The 21,026-nt window shown below is 33.2% G+C and overlaps 1 protein-coding gene across 6 annotated transcripts in view; it reads right to left on the bottom strand.

Annotated features, from left to right (window-relative positions):
• Positions 1 to 21,026, bottom strand: part of PAPD4 (poly(A) RNA polymerase D4, non-canonical) — a 44,038-nt gene that overhangs the window by 5,938 nt on the left and 17,074 nt on the right. For 4 of the 6 annotated variants that reach the window (XM_006081278.3, XM_014451348.2, XM_023750438.1 and 1 more), the window contains 6 exons: positions 20,601 to 20,670; positions 16,558 to 16,634; positions 16,050 to 16,178; positions 11,644 to 11,687; positions 6,816 to 6,952; positions 1,321 to 1,412 (listed from right to left, as the gene is read on the bottom strand). In XM_006081278.3, coding sequence (XP_006081340.1) covers positions 1,321 to 1,412; positions 6,816 to 6,952; positions 11,644 to 11,687; positions 16,050 to 16,178; positions 16,558 to 16,634; positions 20,601 to 20,670 — 549 coding nt within the window. The remainder of the gene's footprint in view (positions 1 to 1,320; positions 1,413 to 6,815; positions 6,953 to 11,643; positions 11,688 to 16,049; positions 16,179 to 16,557; positions 16,635 to 20,600; positions 20,671 to 21,026) is intronic. The other 2 variants (XR_002828183.1, XM_023750434.1) reach the window with 2 other exon arrangements.

The raw sequence follows: 21,026 nt of genomic DNA on the forward strand, positions 1-21,026 counted from the left end.
CCAGACTGTGAGAGGGCACAGGCCGGGCTGAGGGACCACCCCCCCCCCAGTGCACAAATTTTTGTGCACCAGGCCTCTAGTCCTATATAATAAAAGCCCAGCGACCATAACAGCAGAATGACCAGAATGACCGTTTGACCAGTCACTATGAGGTGCACTGACCACCTCTTGGTTTTTTCAGCGCCGGCCGGCAGGCTCTGATTGCCGGATGGCAAACGGGGAACCGGGGTGGGTTGCAGGGGATGGGACAGCGCCAGGACTCTTGGTCCCTCCCCCCGGCCCTTAGACTCTGATCTCCCGATGGCAAACTGGGAACCTGGGTGGGTGGTGGCGGGGGGGTGAGGCCAGCTGCCGGCAGCCGGAGAAGATGGCCCTGATTGCAGGCTAAACCTAGGGACCGTACCCATGCACGACTTTGTGTGCCGGGCCTCTAGTGTCTTATAATATTGAGAAGACAAAGAAACTGAAGATAATAGTGAGAAAAGGAGGCTAACAGATGGGATAGCTGAAATAATGCCAGCAGCAGGTAAAAATTACTCGAGTTTAAGAATTTTGGCAATAAAAAAGAGGGGGGGAAGTACTTAGAAGAGGCAGTAGGATGAAGCCAAGAGTATTGATAAGAACTATGTGTGCCTTTTAAAGCTGAGACCTGGAAAAAGGGTGAAATCCAATGGAGAGGTTAACTTTACATTTGTAATACAATCTAAGCAGGCAGGCCCATCATTTTAAAAACTCCTTTTGTTTCTTTTGTTTTTTGTTTTATTGCTTAGAAAGGCTATTTTAAAAAGGAGTTTACTGTCACAGTACTGTTTTTTTCAATAGAATAATGCCATATGCCAAACTATCAGGTCACATCACACATAGCACTTTACAACAGTCAGTGTTTCTATGAGTCAGTGATAGTCAACTATATGTAAATTAATTTTAAATAACAGAATATCTCAGCATTTAGCTTTTAAAGTAAAATCAATTTCTATTCATAAAAATCTAGCTTGCATTAATAATCAGTATAAAAGAACTGATTTTATTTCAATATAAGAATAACGTTTCCATCAATTACAAGCAGGAGGGATGCATAAAGACTGCTGAAATCTTACCAACTAGAAACACTAAACACCTAAATTCGTGTTTGTTATTTTCTACAAATAAAAGTTTTTAAATTATTTTTAAATATTAAATTAAAATCTTATAACTAAAAGACTTGTAAACCACTTCAGAATATAAATTTATTATTTTATAATAATATAAGCTGAACTTATTGAAGTAATTCTCTCAGTACCATGATGATAACTGAATGACAGAGAGTAGTGGAAAAGCTACCTTCTACACAGATGTATTTATTTCTCCATTCAATACCATCAGGCCTGGGAATGGCTTTGGCTTCACGAACTGAAATCATTTGACTGTTCCAGCTATAAGAAAACATTAATCATGTTAACTATTTTAATTTCCCATTTATTATTTTTATTATATTAGTAGTAAGGCCTCCTCTGATTTTCTCAAAGAATACTGAAACTTGCCTCAACCCTCAGCAACACAATCCCCATTTCCGTTTCTCTTTTTTCTCCATAGCACTATTAGTCTAACAATTTGCTTAGTTATTGTTGTTTATAGTGTGTCTCCAAGATATTAAATTATTTCTGTATTTTTTCATGTTCAACTAGTTGTTTAGCACAAATTAGATACTTAATACTTATTTATTGAATAAATTAAGCAATATAAAAAAATAAGAAACCCTGGCCCCGTGGCTCAGTTGGTTGAAGTATTGCCCTATACACCAAAAGACTGCGAATTCGATTCCCAGTCAGAGCACATACCTAGGTTGTGGGTTTGATCCCAAGTTGGGGTGCATATAGGAGGCAACTGATAAATGTTTCTCTCTCACATCAATGTCTGTCTGTCTCTCTCTCCCCCCACCCCCACCCCCGTCCTCACTCCCTAAAATTAATAAAAAACATATCCTCAGGTGAGAATTTTTTAAAAAGAATATATAGCCCTAGCTGGTTTGGCTCAGTGGATAGGTCGTTGGCCTGCAGACTGAAGGGTCCCAGGTTTGATTCCGGCCAAGGGCACATGCCTGGGTTGCGGGCTCGATCCCCAGTAGGGGGCGTGCAGGAGGCAGCCAATCAATGCTTCTCTCTCATCATTGATGTTTCTCTCTCTCTATCCCTCTCCCTTCCTTTCTAAAATCAATAAAAATATATATTTTAAAAAAACATTAAAAATAAATAAAAGAAAAATGTGTAAGCAAAAAATATAAAAATTATATTATTAATACCTCACTAAGAATTTTTAATTTAAGAAGAATTAATCTTCTTGTGTTATTTTCTGATTTAGTCAGTAATTTATGTTCAGGTCCATATCTATTTGTATGATTTGGAAAAAAATTCTGAAACTTTCCAAAAGAAGCAAGTAGGTGCTGGTTCAGAAAACAAAATTATTACTCTATGAAAACATTAATACACTGTGAAAACATGTATTACTACATATGGATATAGCAGCTAATAATGAAGTTTTATTCAAGTAAAATAATTTTATCTGCATATCTGAAGGTAAATTGTCCAGTCTTTAGTAATGTATTAGCATTACATTGTTGTTTCTTTTGATTTCTTTACAATTATAATAGTTTGTATAAGTACTATTTTCTTTTTTTCAAGAATTATTTTAACACTTATGACTACTCTGCCTGTATACAAGAGAAAATGAGTTTGGGGAGTAGCTGGTATCTTTTTTACAGTGCTATCTAGCTTTCTCCATCATTTCAGTAAGAAGAGAAAAGACCATAGTTTGGGACCTTCCAAATCCAACACTTTCTATATTTACTAGATAGAGAAACCATCTATACTAATAAAATGGTAATATGCTAATTAGACCAGACATCTTCTGGACGTCCTTCCGGACAAAGTCACAGTGGCGGGGGCTGAGGCAGAGGCAGTCAGGGGCGATCAGGCCGGCAGGGGAGGGCAGTTAGGGAAGATAAGGCCAGCAGGGGAGCAGTTAGGGGACAATCAGGCTGGCAGGCAGAGGCAGTTAGGGGCGATCAGGATGGTAGTTAGGGGCGATCAGACCGGTAGGGGAGCAGTTAGGGGTTGATCAGGCTGGCAGGCAGAGGCAGTTAGGGGTGATCAGGCTGGCAGGGGAGCAGTTAGAGGCATTAGGCCGGCAGGCAGAGGTGGTTAGGGGTGATCAGGCAGGTGAGCGGTTAGGAGCCAGTAGTCCCGGATTGCGAGTGGGATGTCTGACTGCCTGCAGGATCAGGCCTAAACTGGCAGTGAGACATCCCCTGAGGGGTCCCAGATTGGAGAGGATGCAGGCCGAGCTGAGGGGGAACCCCCCAACCCCTGTGCACGAATTTCATGAACTGGGCCTCTAGTAAGAAAAGAATATAATAGTGGGTTCAGTATGGCATTTATTTCTGGAAAACTGATTAATTTCCATGTTAAATATTCGAGAAAATATTGCATCTCATGAAGTATGATCATTGAAAAGAATCCTTAAAGTATAGTTTTCTACATTTTTTTATCAAGAGTACAGTTCAGAAACAAAATTAACACGTTAAGCACCCAGCCTGTTTGTCTTCCAGACAGAAAGTATAGTGTCAGTCACTGGTGACTGACATGGAGCTTAACGTGTTGAAAAACAAAAAGAGTACAGTTTAGAAATACAGGGTGAGGCAATAGAGCCCAGCTCTATTGGCATGGCTCATTGGTTGAGCATCGAACCATGAACCAGGAAGTTAACAGTTCAATTCCCAGTCATGTCACATACTTGCCTGGGTTGCAGGCTTAACCCTAGTATGGGGCGTGCAGAAGGCAGCTGATCGATGATTCTTTCTCATCATTAATGTTTCTATCTCTCTCCCTCTCCCTTCCTCTCTCTGAAATCAATAAAAACATTTTTTTAAAAAATACAAAAATAAAGTTCATAGACTCTCCAATATCTGAGTCTATAATATTTAGAACTTTTGTCTTGCTAAAATACAAAATTATTACATCTATATTTTTCTTTTTTAAAAATTCTTTACATTGAAAAGTATTACATATGTCTCCTTCTCCCCCATTGACCTCTCCCAGCATGCTCCTGCCCCCCAGCACAGGCCCTCACCCCCTATTATCTGTGTCCATTGGTTATGCTTATAAGGAAGCATGTAAGTCTTTTGGTTGATCTCTTACCCCCAACCTCCCACTATTTTTTTCAAGATTCCCTGAGTCACATAATTCTTTTCCCCCCCTATTTTGTCAGTTCCCTTTCCCCGGGTACAGTTTTAGAAGTCTGGTTTCATTATGAGAATTTTCAGCAGCAAAGTTTAGGAGAAAGTTATGGGTGAAATAGGTAAGAACATCTTAGTAATTTTTAAATGGCCATATAAAATTTCTGCAACATTTGTACCATATACTCAAGCATCTCTTAAAAGGCACTTAATTCTGTCTTCATTCTGTCTTCAAGTATAGAAAATTTTTTAACTGAACATTTCAAAGTTCAGAAGAAATCCTTACAAACATTTCTAACTTATCAGAATTTTTAACAGCACCTAGTTCATCACCATGACTACATTCTTGGCTGTGCTCTCTACAGTCAAATTTCTGAAAATATCTGGTATGAAACAATAATGCACTTGACAAATGCTCTATATGATGAGAGAGTAGAGGAAGATGGCTCGTAAATCATGTATCATCATGATAACAAATGCATACAAAAGTTCAAAACCTTTTTCAAGCATCAGCATCCTAGCCAGTATCATTTGGCACAGCAAACTAGTTTCTGTCAATGCTAAACTAACACACAAATGGGACAACTACCATCTTGTTTCAGTCCAACAAAGCAGCGATTTTCAAGGTGTTTGTACGTAGGTGCTCTAATCCTAAACCATACACATGGCAGAAATGTAACTTTCTACTATGTGTATCCTTTTCCTCTACAAACTTCTCCCAAGCCTTAATTTATATGACATGACAGACCATGCCAATATGGTCTAACAAATTAGAGTGTGTTTTGTAGTCAGGCCCCAGTTTTCTCACTATCTGCTGTATTGACATGAGAAGGTTCACAAATTCCCCCTAAGCTTGACCTCATTTATTTTAAGGATTAAATGAGGTAATACATGGGAATCACTCAGCATACTCTAAAACAGCGGTTCTCAAACTGTGGGTCATGACCATTGGAAAACACATATAGCATATCAGATATTTACATTACGATTCATAACAGTAGCAAAATTACAGTTATGAAGTAGCAACAAAAATAATTTTATGGTTGGGGGTCACCACAACATGAGGAACTGTATTAAAGGGTCACAGCATTAGGAAGGTTGAGAACCACTGCTCTAAAAGGACACGAAATAAAGAAATATTCACTAAATATTAGCTATTGTGTTATTCCAATATCTGAACTCTAGAGTAACCTTTACAGTTTATGTCCTATGTTTCATATAGTCTTAAATCTTTCTTCATCTTTATATTAATGAAGGCTCCTTCCTTTTTATCCTTGTTGCCTGGACTTATATGTAGGTCATTTTTAACCCGGACTATCATAACTTCATTCTTACTAAACTCCTTTCTTCCAGCACTTTTCCTACTCCTTTTCTTAACCTTATTCAGCAATTTTAGTAATCTTAAGGATCTTTGAATCAGGTCTACAATCTTACTTTATGCTTCAAATTATTTATTTATTTATAAATATTTGTCAAGTACCCACTATCTGGCACTGAACTGGGTACTAGAGAAACAACTTTAACTAAACAGGTTCAAACAGTCTGGTATAAGCTTTACTTTGAGAAATTTAAAAAACATTTCATCTTTCACGCCCTATGTTTCAAATCATCACATAGAAGTCAATTTTCTTTAAAGCTAATACATTATAGTACATAAGACAATATCAACATGTGGTAAAGTATCATAGTTAAGAGTGTGAATTTTGCAATCAAAACTATTTGAAATACTCCCCCTACAAGCTGTGTGATCTTAGTGCAAGTTTCTTAACCTCTTTATATGCCTCACTGGTAAAATGGGCATAATATAATACCATCCTATATGGTGATAATGTAAACTGAATGAGATAATACATATAACCTATTTAGAAGGTTTACCCCACCTAGTAATAGCAATTTATTACTCTTACTATTATTATCCCCTCTCCAAACCTCTTCAGTGTGGGATTCTGTGGTCACTGTATTTCTCTAATTTTGTATAACTCCTAAGTCCTTTTTCCTTCTCCTTCAAGCTTTCTAAATTGATCAGAAGAGCTGCGAACATCCCCTAATCCTATTCTATGAACTAAGAACTCCCATAAGAACTTTCAGTTATGTCCAGTCTGATTATATACTTTAATCTTTCATATTTACGAATTACTGTCAACAAAAAACATGGAAAAGGATTATTCCTTGATTTGTATATCATATACCACAACTATTAAATTCAGATATCAGGTATTAAGTAAATATTTTTCCAATTTGTCACAGCTGTGTTTTTTACTACAAATTTTCAGTATTTAAAAAATAGATGTTCCAAATGATATAGTACCTACATATGACCAACATAAACATTTATTCAGGCCCTACTATGAAAAGAGGCAGCTAAACATAAAATGGGATCACTAGTGAAAGCAACTAAAACTGGGCTTAGTGAGCTAAAATTTTTTTAGCTAGGAATATGAAATCTACTTAGTTTCTAATAATTAATCTTTAGATATTAACTTTTATAAGTTATACATTTCTGGACAAGTTTACAGCATTGAAATTGACAAAAATAACCTTTTGACCAAATTTGTAGCATTCACTTATATAAAAATGAATAAATACAATTTGAGGTTTCACTTACTCAAATTCCGTAGCATAATACTTAAGAAAGCCCAGTAAGAGGTCCCCAAGATTTGATTCATTCTTTGAGAGGTAAGGAGGAACATTACATGGAACTTGATGTACAAGGTGCAGTTGTATAGCAGGACTAAAAGATTCCTGTCAGGAAAAAAAGGGGACAAAATGTAAAGCCATATAAAACATACACTAAAAACTTTATAAATCCTGATCTAAATAAAGTGCTCTGAAAAAGAGAGAAGAAATTTTTTTTTATGTTGGTATTTTGGAAATGTGAAGGTTTTCTTACACTTACGTTTACTAGTGTTTGGAGTAGGCCAGAAAGTACCTGAAAATCTAAGATATTCTAATCCTTGGCTGAGATATAACAAACAATGGATCTGTATGCTAGCAAAGATTTTCTAACTCATAAATAAAATGTTACTGTACATGCCGAAACTCCATGCAATAACACAGAGATTCCTTTACAAATGTATCTCCTTTTTAATTATTTCTATAAGAAGCAGTTGCACTTTATTGAGGTTATATCAAGCACCAGGTAAAAGAGCTCTTTCTAACTGCCAGTTAAAATTTCTCTCAAAGGCCATAAAAATAACTTTAATAAATAAATAGTACCTATACCAATTAAAAATTTTTTATTTTGTATCTTAGAGGGAAAAGAAGAGAGACATCCAACATGAAGAAAAGACAAAGAGGGCAGGGAACAGAAGAAAGGAAAATACCAGCAAGCAATATTCAGCAAACTTTTACCATAATATTCATAAATATTCATTTTCATTTGCTTGTAATCCAGGACTAAACAGCACACTTCTTAGAAAGAATACTAATGGGTACTTATTCTTTTTGCCTATGGTATGCCATTCATTTTCATATTTAATCTTTTCTCTAATAGCAGCAAGTTCTGGCTCTAAAACACACTAAATGAACTATACAGCTTCAAGTAGTATATATCTGTATGCCTGAAAATAAAAGAATTTAGTAAATAATCTTGTTTTTCGCTGCTAAAAAATAAACTCCAATTTTGCAACTGGCTGCTTGCCCTAATCCAGGATCTGAAAAAGTAGGGAAAGGACAGCTGGTTGTTAAAACTATTTACAAATAAAAAAGAAAATGTTTCCTAAGGTAGTTTGCAGTGCCCTCAAGAAGAGTTTTCTATACTACCCGTTGCCATCAAAATAGAAATACTTTTTTTTTTTTTCCAAAAAAGCTATTGGCTAAGGCAGCAGAATGACAACTACACTTAACATTCCCAACTCTAACAAATCAACCTTGGGTTTATTGATATCGATTAAATTAGTAATGTCTAAATAACTCAAGATAACTGCGTTGTAATACAGAGAATTGGGGTATTGCATCTATTTAATGGTAGTCATCAAAAATCATCACTAAAAAATTAAGGAGCAAGAAAATTTTAAGCTTCCCTCCTCTACCCCATTATCTATAACTAGAAGCCTGATGCACGAAATTTGTGCAAGAGCAGGCCTTCCTTCCACCGGCTGCCAACACCGGCTTCCCTCTGCCACCTGCACCCAGGACCCGCGCTTCCCTCACAGCCCTGGCTTTTGTCCAAAAGGTCGTCCAGAAGGATGTCCAGTCTAATTAGCATATTACCCTTTATTATTATAGATTCTATCAATAATTTTTAACCACCAGAAAATGATTCTCTCAGAAGAAAACTCTATTCCAAAACCACAATTCATAATGTTAGGACTCCTAAATTGACACTTCCCTTTCCACTTCTAACATATTTAGTATTACAAGTAGATATACTAATAAGAAAGAAGCCTCAATTTATAATAAAGAGTAAAAGCAGAAGGAAGAGCAGGTATACTGCCTCTACCACCTTTTGTCTCTTAATTGTTATGTGTAAAAAATTGGACTTAGGACATTACTTAAAATTGTAAAATTTAAATATTACTTTCTGGGAAATTGAAAACAAAGGTATAACAAAACAAGTTCAAGTGGCAAAGAAAATAAAAGTGGGTCACTGTTTAATACCTTCAGCTCTGAAAACTACTTACTAATTTTGATTTCTAGCACCTAGCACAGTAAGCATATAATTTATGAACTGATGCTAAAATAGAAGTTATTTTCTTACCTAAAATTTAACACAGTTTGAACTTCCTTTAAATTTTTTATTTTGTTCAGTAATTTAAAGAAAAGTATCAGCAATTGTGAGATTAAAACTGAAATAGTGAGACCTAGTCTATAAAAATGATTGAAAGACCTTGGACCAATTTGGCCAGTCTCCTCTTAGCTCCACTGTTCTTCTTCACAGTCATATACAAAAGGGCCATATACATACTGAGGGAGAAATCTGGGACCCTTCAGTCCGCAGGCCGACACTCCATCCACTGAGCCAAACCAGCTAGGGCTGTATTACATTTTAAGGTTGTATCTTATTTTGGGCTTCTCATAACCAAATGTGTAATGAATCAATTCTAAATGATATTTAAATGCTGATACTTCTAACGATACATATTTTCCATTTCTCTTCAATCAATGCCAAGGTAAGGAAAACTTTGAAAGGCAATCGCTTGAAAAACATCTGAAAAGTTTCACTGTTTTGTCAATACAATTGTCTGCCAATATGGCAAAAACATCTTCTGCCATATTCTATTATGGGAAGCTGTGCCTATAATTTCTTACTTCATCTTCAAAGTTTGAAATCTGGACAATTAAAGACCTTCTGGAATAAATTAGATTGGCTAAACTTTTTCTTGGTAACTTTTCCTTAAAAAAATGAGTAGATGTAAAGAGTAAGTAGATATAGAGTAAGTAGAGTTTTGCCTGAATAAAGAACTAAGTAATATATTGAAGTTCTACCACGCTTTCTTTATTGTATACAGGTCACCACCAATATGGTGATGTATGTTGGAAAACTGATCACTAAATTTCCGTTACATTATATGACATTTTAGTGAGATTTTTAAAGTTTCGAAATCAATATAAATAAGTATTTAACATAAAGTATGAGTACTATAATAAGGTGATTAAGGCATAAACTTTGGAGTCAAACCACCTAGGTTTGAAACGTTGTTCTTCTATTAATTAAATGAAGTTACCCAGCTTTGCAAAGATTCTTCATCTATAATATAAAGAAAATAGTACTCATAGGGTTGTTATAACGATTAAATAACATAATGTATGTAAAGCTTAGCAGCAATAGTATTACCTAAATATTCATAATTTAATATATGCCAGGCATCATCATTTTAACTGTACATTTATATAATAATGCAGTACGGTTAGGTCCTAAAACTTATAATGTATTATTTCAAAATTAACTTCCTTATGCTTTTAAAAATTTAAGTAATGTCAACTTTAAAATAATAGTTTTAGTATCATTTTATTTTTTAATATATTTCAGAGAGGAAGGGAGAAAGAGAGAGAAACATCAATGATGAGAAAGAATCATTTGTGCCCCGACTGGGAATCAAACCATGACCTGCTGATTCATAGATCAATGCTTAACAACTGAGCCACGTCAGCCACGGTTCATTGTCATTTAAAAAAAAATAAATCTTCACCAAAGTATTTTGTCTTTTCAAAGGTATTCAGTGAAAGCTTGTTTCATTTTTCATGTTTAAAAGCAAACCCTAGTACTATTGGGAACTCATTATAATGGTTCTTCATATAGCAGAATTTAGTTTTTAAAAGGAGGAAAATAAGATATACAAATGCCAAAAGGTTGTTGTTATAAATGTGTCCTCTAGAAGATGACCCACCACAAACTAGGAAGTCCCACTACAGCAAAGCTCTCTTGCAGTAAACCTTTCATTACCCAGCACCTTGCATGTATGTATTGCAATTATTGCAATAACTGAGGTTCAAAAACAAGATCAGTTCTTTTCAATTATCAAGGATTAAATTTTATTTAATTTAGGTTCTATGTCAAGTGTATTTATTATATTTTGTGATACAAAATAAATAAGTTCTTTGAATGCTGACCACTAAAGCTAGATACTATGTTTTTCTTTATAATATGACCACTTAGTAAGTTTAAAAAACTAACAGGTAAAAATTATGTGGTTTCAGTAGGTTGGTCAAACATTCTAAACAAGTAGCTTAAATAATATTTTCAAATAAAACCAGGAACAAGGCTGACTATGGGAGAAAACAAAAATAGTAGGACTATAAAACAAGGCAACAGAGAATTCTGGAAAGAACACAAAAAACGGAAGAAACAAAAGTATTCACATACATTGCAAATATGTACATTACCAAGGTTTCTCTAAACTCAAACGGAGAACATACTAAACTTTTTCTAGTAGGTACAGTTCATTTCTTGAGTATTTCCAAATTGCTTCAGCAGGATTCTTATTATGCACACAAGAATAGAGTACTATTGTTACCTCTTTTGCTTTATTACTTAATAAAATCAAATGAAAGATACAATGATTATCCGATTGTTCAATTTCTTAATTTCTCCCCTCTGCTTTCAAAATATACATACATTGGACGAAAAACTTCTGAGTTAACTAACTAAAGAAATGCTGTAAAACTGTATTTTAAGAAAACCAGAATGAGTCCAAATGGGACTAATTTAACTACCATTAGGGATAATCATGAGCTTCATGCACAAAATTCCATCATTAAAAAAATGACCAGATTGTCTGCCAATAACAAAATAAATTATCAGTCTTCTAAAAAAGTATATGAAACATTTTTAATGTTCTAATGGCCAATGCCTCAGTCTATAGAGAAAATGTTATCAATACTTAGAAGATTATGTAACTATTACTACTTTTATATTTACATTAACACTACATAAATAGTCCCACATATACTGGTCACATTATGTATTATAATAATTTATAAGAAACACTTACTGGGTATATTTTTTGGATGGATGGAAGGATGGGTTCAGGTAGGGCTATAAAAAAAGAAAGTTTAAAGCTTCCATGATTCATGTAATTCATTTTACAAAACAGTAATTTGTCAGCTAAGGCCCTCAGATATGAAACTATAAGGGTTTCTGCTAAAAGTCAACAGTTTCCATATATTTTGTGAAGTTAATTCTGATCCCTAAAAATTTTAATTCACAATATATCTAAGTTGGCAATTTAAGGTTTGTTAATAAACTGTGCATATTTTAATGTAAACCAATGTTCCTTATGTGGTTTAGAATAAGCCACCAATAAATAGACACACATCATTTGATCCAACATCAGACACACACACAAAATAAGCAAGACAAGAATTGTTCTACAGATATTAAATGGACATTAAGATGAATGTAGCTATCAAAAAAATTTAAGTATAGTCCAATGATACAGTCCAACAACAGTTCTATCACAATTATGCCTTTATTATTTAATTTCTTCTAACAAACAATAATACTACAATTAAGATAGTTTCTGGAAACTGATCTACTGAAGAAAAGAAACTGGAAAAAAAATCTTCAACTGCATTACTTAGTTTTTAAAAGAAAGCCTCAGCAATTTTAGAAATCTAAATCAGGAGATTTGAACCAACATTCTATAAATAAAATTTCATACAAAGGAATCATTATCTTCATATGCTACTATATTTTTAATTGTCATTCTTCACCCTTCAATAGTTTTACCCAAATCCAACCTCACTAAATTCATTAACAGTCATTTCACATCATTATACAGTAAATGACATTAAAGGCAAGGTTCCCAATATTCACAACATGATAAATAACTTATAATGGTTTATGTCACAATACAAATATATTTATAGACTTCTTTAAGATTAAAGACCAATATAGTATCATATGATAAACTATGATAATTTAAGAATTAGAAATACATTGCATTTAATTAAATAAACTTAGTAATAATCTTTAATTCATTTTCAACTGGCTATTTGGTAAAAACATTTTTAAATGACTTCTGGAATACATTAATATATATATAATCAACCATTATGGTCAACTTAGGTCTCCAACTATGCTTATAAATGTATAAATTTCTACCACATAGTATTTAAATTTCCCTCCTGTATCATGCTTCATTCCCAAGTTGAAAATTGGAATAGAATACTCTGGAATGTTCACAGTGTATGACTGGAATATCAGAAAAAACTTACTCATTACTTACCAAAATCACTTAGAAAACAAGGTTACATCTTTCCCCAGAGGCATTCAAATGCACAAAATAGAAGACCCTACAAATAAACTCAAGCCCTAGTCACTTTAATTCTAAAAGTCTCTATATTTGTATAACATTTTCATGGCTTTCTAATAATTGTTGTTATAATATAGAAGTTAAATCGGAAAATTTTATTAGAAATTAGTTTTTTTAATTAAAAACCTAAATTCCTTTCCTACTGAATTCTCATAGTAAATTAAAATTGTAATTTAAAGAGGATGAAGAAAAGGTTACAGAGAATATTTTTTAAGTTTATCTCATTCTAGAATTATAATTAGAATGCTAGGAGAGTAATACAAATACTAACCACTGGTTTAAGTAAAGTCTTTTAATAGACAAAGAGTAATCTGGAAGCTTTTGGGGGCAGAAATATCATTCAGTAAACCTCTGACAAACATAGATTTAAGAACACTAGTTATAACAAGCAATTAGTGTACTGTAGCAGTTATTTACTCATATATGTAGTCTATTACTGACTACTGAAATTCATTCTAGGAAATGTTTTTAATCTTTTCAACCTTTCTACATACAGAGGACCTGTTTCCTTTATCTGTTCCTGGCAGAAAAAATATTAAAGCACTTAAGAAGTTAAAGGTAACTTAAAAGTCATCTAATCCAACTATTCATGTATCAATGAGAATATTAAGGCCAGAGAGGTAGAATAACTTAGCCAAAATCATAAACACTAGTTCATTATGGTAGACCTTGAACTGCTCAATACACCTTGCAGACCCTTGTATGAAACAAAAGCAACTACTTATTTCAATGCCTCTAATTTCTTCTAGCAAGGAATGGCTTAAATTTGCCAAAGGACAGAGTTGCTGATGTCCTTTAACAAAGACCTAGAACCTAGAAATGGTTGATGATAGTACATTAATTACAAATCAACTAGTAAATGGGACCACTCTGTCAAGAATAAAATATGTTTGACAATATCTAAACCAAATTTTAACATAATTTCATCACACTAGTAAAATACTATGTTTAAATTTTTAACTTCCTTACAAAATCACCTTGGGCTATCTGTGATTAAAGTACATTTTTCTAAAGAAGACCATCAAATTAAAAAGTATAATGTAACACATTGAGAGTGAAGAAATAGGGCACATATGGATGTTCATGAATGTTAAATGCTTTAGTCAATTCAAATTTTTAAATCACAACTATAACTAAAAAATTATGAATAGACAATAGGTGGTGATACGAGGTTTGTCATATTATTCTTTAAATTTTATAATAAATATTTCTAATATCTTCAAGTTTTAATAACTGTGAATTGTACAGAGTTCACTAAAAAAGCATCAAAAGTACCCTGGCCAGTGTGGCTCTGTGGTAGAGCATCAGCCCGGGACCAAAGTGTCGAGGGTTCAATTCCCAGTCAAGGGCATGTACCTGGTTGGGGTACATGTGGGAGCCAACCAATCAATGTGTCTCTCTCACATCAATGTTTCTCTCTCCCATCCCCCCTTCCTCCCTTCTACTGTCTCTAAAAATCAATGGAAAAAATATCCTCAGGTGAGGATTAACAACAACAAAAAAGCCTCAAAAGTAATTCGTGTTTTAGATTGAACTGCAAAATTGGACACAAAATGATTAGTGATATGTAAAGTAGTATTAAAACAGCTAGCTAACATATGTTTCAAATCCTACTAGAGGAGCAAATCAGTCATCAAATTAATGTATATCTCAAATTAGTCAGCAATAAAAATACATATATTATAATTAGCTTTTTCTGATAAGTGATTCATAAAACTTTGATCCATTTAACTATTTGTCTCACCAAGTAAAAAAAAAATCACCTGATTTCATCATTCAAATAAAAACACTCTTATTTAATATATATTCTAAAACATCTACAATTACAGTCACATATAAAGGAAACAAATCCTGCTATCCATAAGTAACCTGATAAATTTTGGCACATACCTTTTCAATATTTGTTATACATATGAATATATATATGAACTCAAATATAATTAATTTTTTTTTAATCCTCACCCTAGGATATTTTTTCCATTGATTTTTAGAGAGAGTGGAAGGAAGGGGGGAATGGGGGGGGGGGAGGGAGAAGGGGGAGAGGGGGAGGGAGAGAGAGAGAGAGAGAGAGAGAGAGAGACATCAATTGGTTGCCTCCAGCACCAGCTCTGACCGGAGCCTGGGATCGAACCTCCAATCCAGGTACGTGGCCTTGACCAGGAATCAAACCCACGACCCTTTGGTGCACAAACCAATGCTCTAAACGCAGAGCTATACCAGCCAGGGCTAGTTACTATTTTTAAAATAAATTTGGTGTCATGTTGTATATGACTTAGTGTATCCTGAATCTTTTCTTATATCATTAAACATCTAAAAAACATGATTTTTAGTGGCTATGTACATTTCACATTGGGATATACTATAATTAATTTAATCATCCACATTCCTAAAAACTTAGTATATTTCTAATCTTTTACTATTTCAACAAACACTATGAAAAACAGCCTTATAAATAAATCCATGTAAGCATCCCTGATTATTACTTTACGATAAATTCCTAGAAACAGAACTACTGAGTCAAAGGATAGGAACATAAATACTACAACATCACTTTCTAAACTGTGGCAATAACATTAACTCAGAACAGATCAGATCCAAGACATCCTGGTAAATGGTCTTCTATTACAATAACATAAGTTTTCACCCTATCTCCATACCAGCTCACAGGGAATAAAAGCTTCTTTGACCAACAGGAAAATAATTTCATTCCTATCTCAAGTGAAAAATAAAAAACAGGATGACTGGTATGTGAGCTTATTTTTATAGGCCTTCTGAACATTCATTCATCTGCCTCAAGAAAATGGTTCCACAATACAGTGGTGAAAAGTTCTTTGAATACAAAAGTGAATACAGAAAACTGTCAAAAAAATAAAAGCACCGTGAAACTGCTTTCTAATGCTTTCCAGGGAGTAACATTTCTAGAGCAAGTATTCAAAGCAATAAAACAGAAAATATGGTGTAATGGACCTTAGATGTTAATGTTTAAAACAATACTATTTGAAGTAGGGTCAATAGGGAAAACACTATAATAAAGTTTAGCTGCATTTCCGTTTTAAAATTTGGGGAAAACCCATAATACTTACTTTGTAAGTAGTGCAAAACCATCAATACAAGACTATAGCTGCTTAAAGTACCACGACTGGCATCATTTATATCATGGTGACTTGCCCACTTCTTAATCACCAGTACTAATGGACGAACTCGATTTTCAACTGAAAGTAAAATTAAAACTTAAAAATTGTAAGAAGACATTATAGTTTCTTTTGAGTTTCCATAATTTCCCAGCTCCATGCTAATAAAAAGAGTACCGCCTCCCTGTGCATTAAACAGTATTCACCATAAATGTATCTTACTTCTAAAGCAGTTACCTTTTTAAAAACTGCTAATTATTAAAATTCATCTTATTGACCTTTAACTTTGGTAGTATATAATTTTAGTGAAGCAATATATTTTACATATAATATAATAAGACATTATATATAAAAACAATTAAAGAGATGTCAGTATTTACTGCAAGTATCTTTAAAAAGGAAAAAAGAATGACAAATAAATGAAAAGCTGATAATTATTTGGAACTAAACAAAAACTTACGATATGCATAAGTTCGGAGAAGGAATGTGTTTCTTATTCCAACAATATTGTTTACATTCAAGTCAAATTCCACACAACTATTAAAAAAAGAAATAGAAAAACTTTAGCTCAGTACAAATTAAATGACCTCACTAGTAAATAAATGTATATCCATAAGTCCAACGATGTAAAAATAGCATGGGCCCAAAGGCCCAAGACCATAAAGTGAAGCACTAAAGAAATAAGAATGAATATGTACTCAGTATATCATTTGAATATGATTTAGTTTTAAAAATATAAAATGAGATTACTGTTGAAAAGATTCGTAATACATTGGTAAGACTCCAATTATCCTTTAACAGAAGAAATTTAAAGTTTTGCAATCCAATCTTTTTCAGACAAAAAGAAAATGTGACCAAAAACATTTCTAGACAAGTTATCCCACTAAGTTATACACTCTCAACTGATTTGAAATTACAGCATCATTTGAGGCCTGCTCCCCGATGGCAAGTGGACATCCCCCGAGGGCTCCTGGGCTGCCAGAAGGATGTATGATTGCCAGCTTAGGCCCAATCCACCGGGGAGCAGGCCTAAGCCAGCAGGTGGTCATCCCCTGAGGAGTCCCAGACTGCAAGAGGGCACAGGCCAGACTGAGGGACCCCCTCCCCCAGTGCACAAATTTTTGTGCACCAGGCCTCTAGTTAACAATAGAGCAGATGAAGCAGAGGATTAAATCAAAAAGAACCCAAAGTGAGGATAGCAGGAGCCTCTAGGACAACTTCAAGTGTACCAACATTCGTATCATGTGGATGCCAGAAGAAGAGAGCAAGAAATTGAAAACCTATTTGAAAAAATAATGACAGAAAAATTCCCTAACATGAAGGAAAATAGACATACAAGTTCAGAAAGCACAGAGTTCCAAACAAGAAGAACCCAAAGAGGCCCACACCAAAGCACATCATAATTAAAGGGCAAAAGGTTAAAAAACAGAGAATCTTAAAAGCAGCAAGAGAAAAGCAGTTATTTACGTACGAGGGCGCTCCCATAAGACTGTCAGTTGATTTCTCAACAGTAACTATGCAGGCCAGAAGGGACTGGCAAGAAATATTCTAAGTGATGAAAAGCAAGGACCTACAACCAACATTACTCTACCCAGTAAAGCTATAATTTAGAATTGAAGGACAGATAAAGAGCTTCTCAGACAAGAAAAAGCTAAAGGAGTTCACTACCAAACCAGTATGACATGAAATGTTAAAGGGTCTTCTCTAAGGAGAAGAAAACAAAAAGATAAAAAATATGAACAAAATGGCAATAAATACATCTCTATCAATAACTGAATCTAAAAAACAAAATGAACAAGAACAGAAACAGACTCACAGATAAAAAGAACATTTTGACAATTGCCAGATGAGAGGGGGCTTTGGGGAATGGGTGAAAAGGGTGGAGGGATTAGGAAGTACAAATTGGTTGTTACATAATAGTCATAGGGATGTAGAGTACAGCATAGGGAATATAGTCAATAAAATTCTAATAACTATGTGTGGTGTCAGATGGGTGTGAGTTGTACTGGGGTGATCACTTAGTAAGTTATATAATGTCTAGTCATTGGGGTATACACCTGAAACTAATATAACATATGTCAACAGTAATTGAAAAAAATTTTTTAAACATTTTTTTAATTTTTTAAAGTTTTAACCCTCTAAAAAAAAATTTTTTTCCATGAAAACACTGCCTAAAATAAAAACTTAACAACTTTACTTCCTATAGCTTTTAATCATAAAACTTAAAATCTACCCTTTCAGATTTTCTTGTTTTAGGGAAAGAAATCTTATAATTTTTCAATTATCTATGCATACTGATACAAACAGATAGTATTATTAACAGTTCAGATATCACATACATATTTGGCTTTGGGAAACATGGTAACAATGGTTTTATATTCTTCAATTGTGTTTGTGCAAATCTAACAATGAAACCAGTTTTCACTTCTTCTCTATAACTAGGGTAAAACACATAGATGGACACTAATCTAAAATTAAAAACTTTTCAAAAATATGAATGCTTTAAAAATATTCATAGCAATTGCTTCAACTTCTACTTCTGGAAATACTAAAGTAATCCTTCTTATGGAAAATAATTTATGCACAAAATGCTTATTCTAACAAGTTAATGATAATACATTAACTCAATGAAATACAGAAACTCGTTAAAAATGAAGCCAGAAAATATTCAACGATATAAACAGTGTTCATGATATTTGGTTAAGTAAAAACCTAGGGGCTCAACTTTAGCTTTAAAAGCTCATGCATTCATTTGCATAGTAAGGGACTGAAAGGTTTACATCAAAACGTTAACATCAGTTATCTTTGGTTGTCAGAAGTGGAGGGTATTTTTACTAGTTTGTATAGAGAAAAATTATAAAATGGAGTTATTAAAAATAAAAAGTTTGTATAATAATCTTAAATAGAAAAAGAATAGAATTGTTTATATAACCACATATTTTTTTAAAATGTATTTAGCTAATGTTCATTTATGTTTAGTTTTATCTCCCTATATCTTTGTGCTTTATACTTTATTTCCTTGATAAAATTCAATACAGAGTTATAGAGTGGATGTTTTGATGAATGAAGGGGAAGGTTTGAGACAGGAATACAACTAAAATTTTGTTTAAAATATATATATATTTTAAATATATATATATTTTAAAAATATATTTTTTATTTAAATATTTATTTAAAATATATATTTTTTATTTATATAAAAAATATATAAAATATATGTGTGTGTATGTATGTGTGTGTGTGTGTGTGTGTGTGTGTGTATATATATATATATATACATATTCAGTCCATTCAGATTTTACTCACAGTAGTTATGTTCTATAAAGTCATTGCAAACAGCGAATTAGTGACTACTAAACCATTACTCCTAGGGGAATAAAGTCATGTTTCCACAAGCCTTCAGTCACATTTTCATCAACTGATCAATATGTAACTAATTTCTATGTGCATTTCTGTTTAAAGACACCTTATTTAATAAGTTGTTGATTCACTAACAGTGAACTCACAGCCAAGAGCATTATAACTCATGCCTGAACAAAGCATATCTAACACATGTATTTTGCCCATGAGGACAATCACAGCTTTGTACACAGAAACACTATACATGGGGCCATTTTAAGCAGCAAATCCACTTACAAAAAGCACAAAAAAGTAAAAAACATGGCACTAACTAGACTGTAAAAAGGACAGTTATGAAAGCTGAAACAAGAAAGCAAAATATCGTATTGTTTAACCTCAGCTGGGAATGTGCGCATTGGGTGACTCAAAATTTTCCAAACTTGCACATGTCTATGAATGACCATGAAAGTGGTAAAAGAATTAATTTAGGGGAATGAGGGATTACAAAATAAATTTCATCAAGAAGATTTCGCAAATATGGAATCCATGACTAATGAAGATCAGCTGTGTATATACTTACACTTATATTTCAATGTTATTTTTATAAAACTGAGCTAGAAAAACCTGACTTATCAGAATCCTATCTATTTTTCAGAAAACAACAAATCATTTTTTAATCAAGGAAAGAGTCAACATCTAATATTTACATTTCAGTCAGATATTATCTAAAAGAGTCTAATTCCAATACTCAAGAAATTCAGAACCCAGGCAGGTAGAATATACAGATTTACAACAACCCCTTTGACACATAAAATTTCATCAATTAAGATATTTTCTTAATACATTAATTACATTTCCAAAAGGCAAGTGACCATTTAAAAAAATCTGAAACATAAATATGCATACCTTCTTTAAATTGGGTAGTCTCAAATACTCAAAATTTGAAGCAGAATAACTACATACAGTTAACCATGAAAAATTGGTGAGACCATTTTCAAAAATTATTTCTAAGACTTAAGTGAATTTCAAAAACTAATGAAGAAAAAAAAAACTAATGAAGACAAGCTATTACGTTATAGTACACATTTCTTAATTATCTACATCAAAAGAATATCTAAAAATTATTTAAAGCAACTGAAAAAAAGGGAATTAGTTAATTATTACCTGACTTTATCCCTGAACTTCACAATTGGCACTTTTGCTCGAATCAGCTGAGGTCTCTCAATGTAGCCAGCTAAAGGATAAAAGATGTCAATATCTGCAAATACTTATCAAATTCATAGTGTACCAATGTATAATTTTTTTAAAATAGTATTTTACTAAGCTAAGATCATTTAAGAAAACATAGCCTTTGAGAAAGAAAGCAAAGAAAGGACATTAAAGAATTCTTCTAAGAATGGAATTTCTAATACCATTTTAAGGGCTTTATATTCAAGTTATTTTCAGAAATATGATCCAATGTTCAACAACATTGATAACGAAGTTCATCAGAGCATTTTAAACATGAAAAATATCTAAGCTAGCAGCAGTGGGATGGCTAAATTCTGGTCCAGCACATGGCAAGATGTTATGGCAGTCATAACATATGTA

This window comes from Myotis lucifugus, unplaced genomic scaffold (assembly GCF_000147115.1).
Source record: "Myotis lucifugus unplaced genomic scaffold, Myoluc2.0 scaffold_0, whole genome shotgun sequence".
Lineage (NCBI taxonomy): Eukaryota > Metazoa > Chordata > Mammalia > Chiroptera > Vespertilionidae > Myotis > Myotis lucifugus.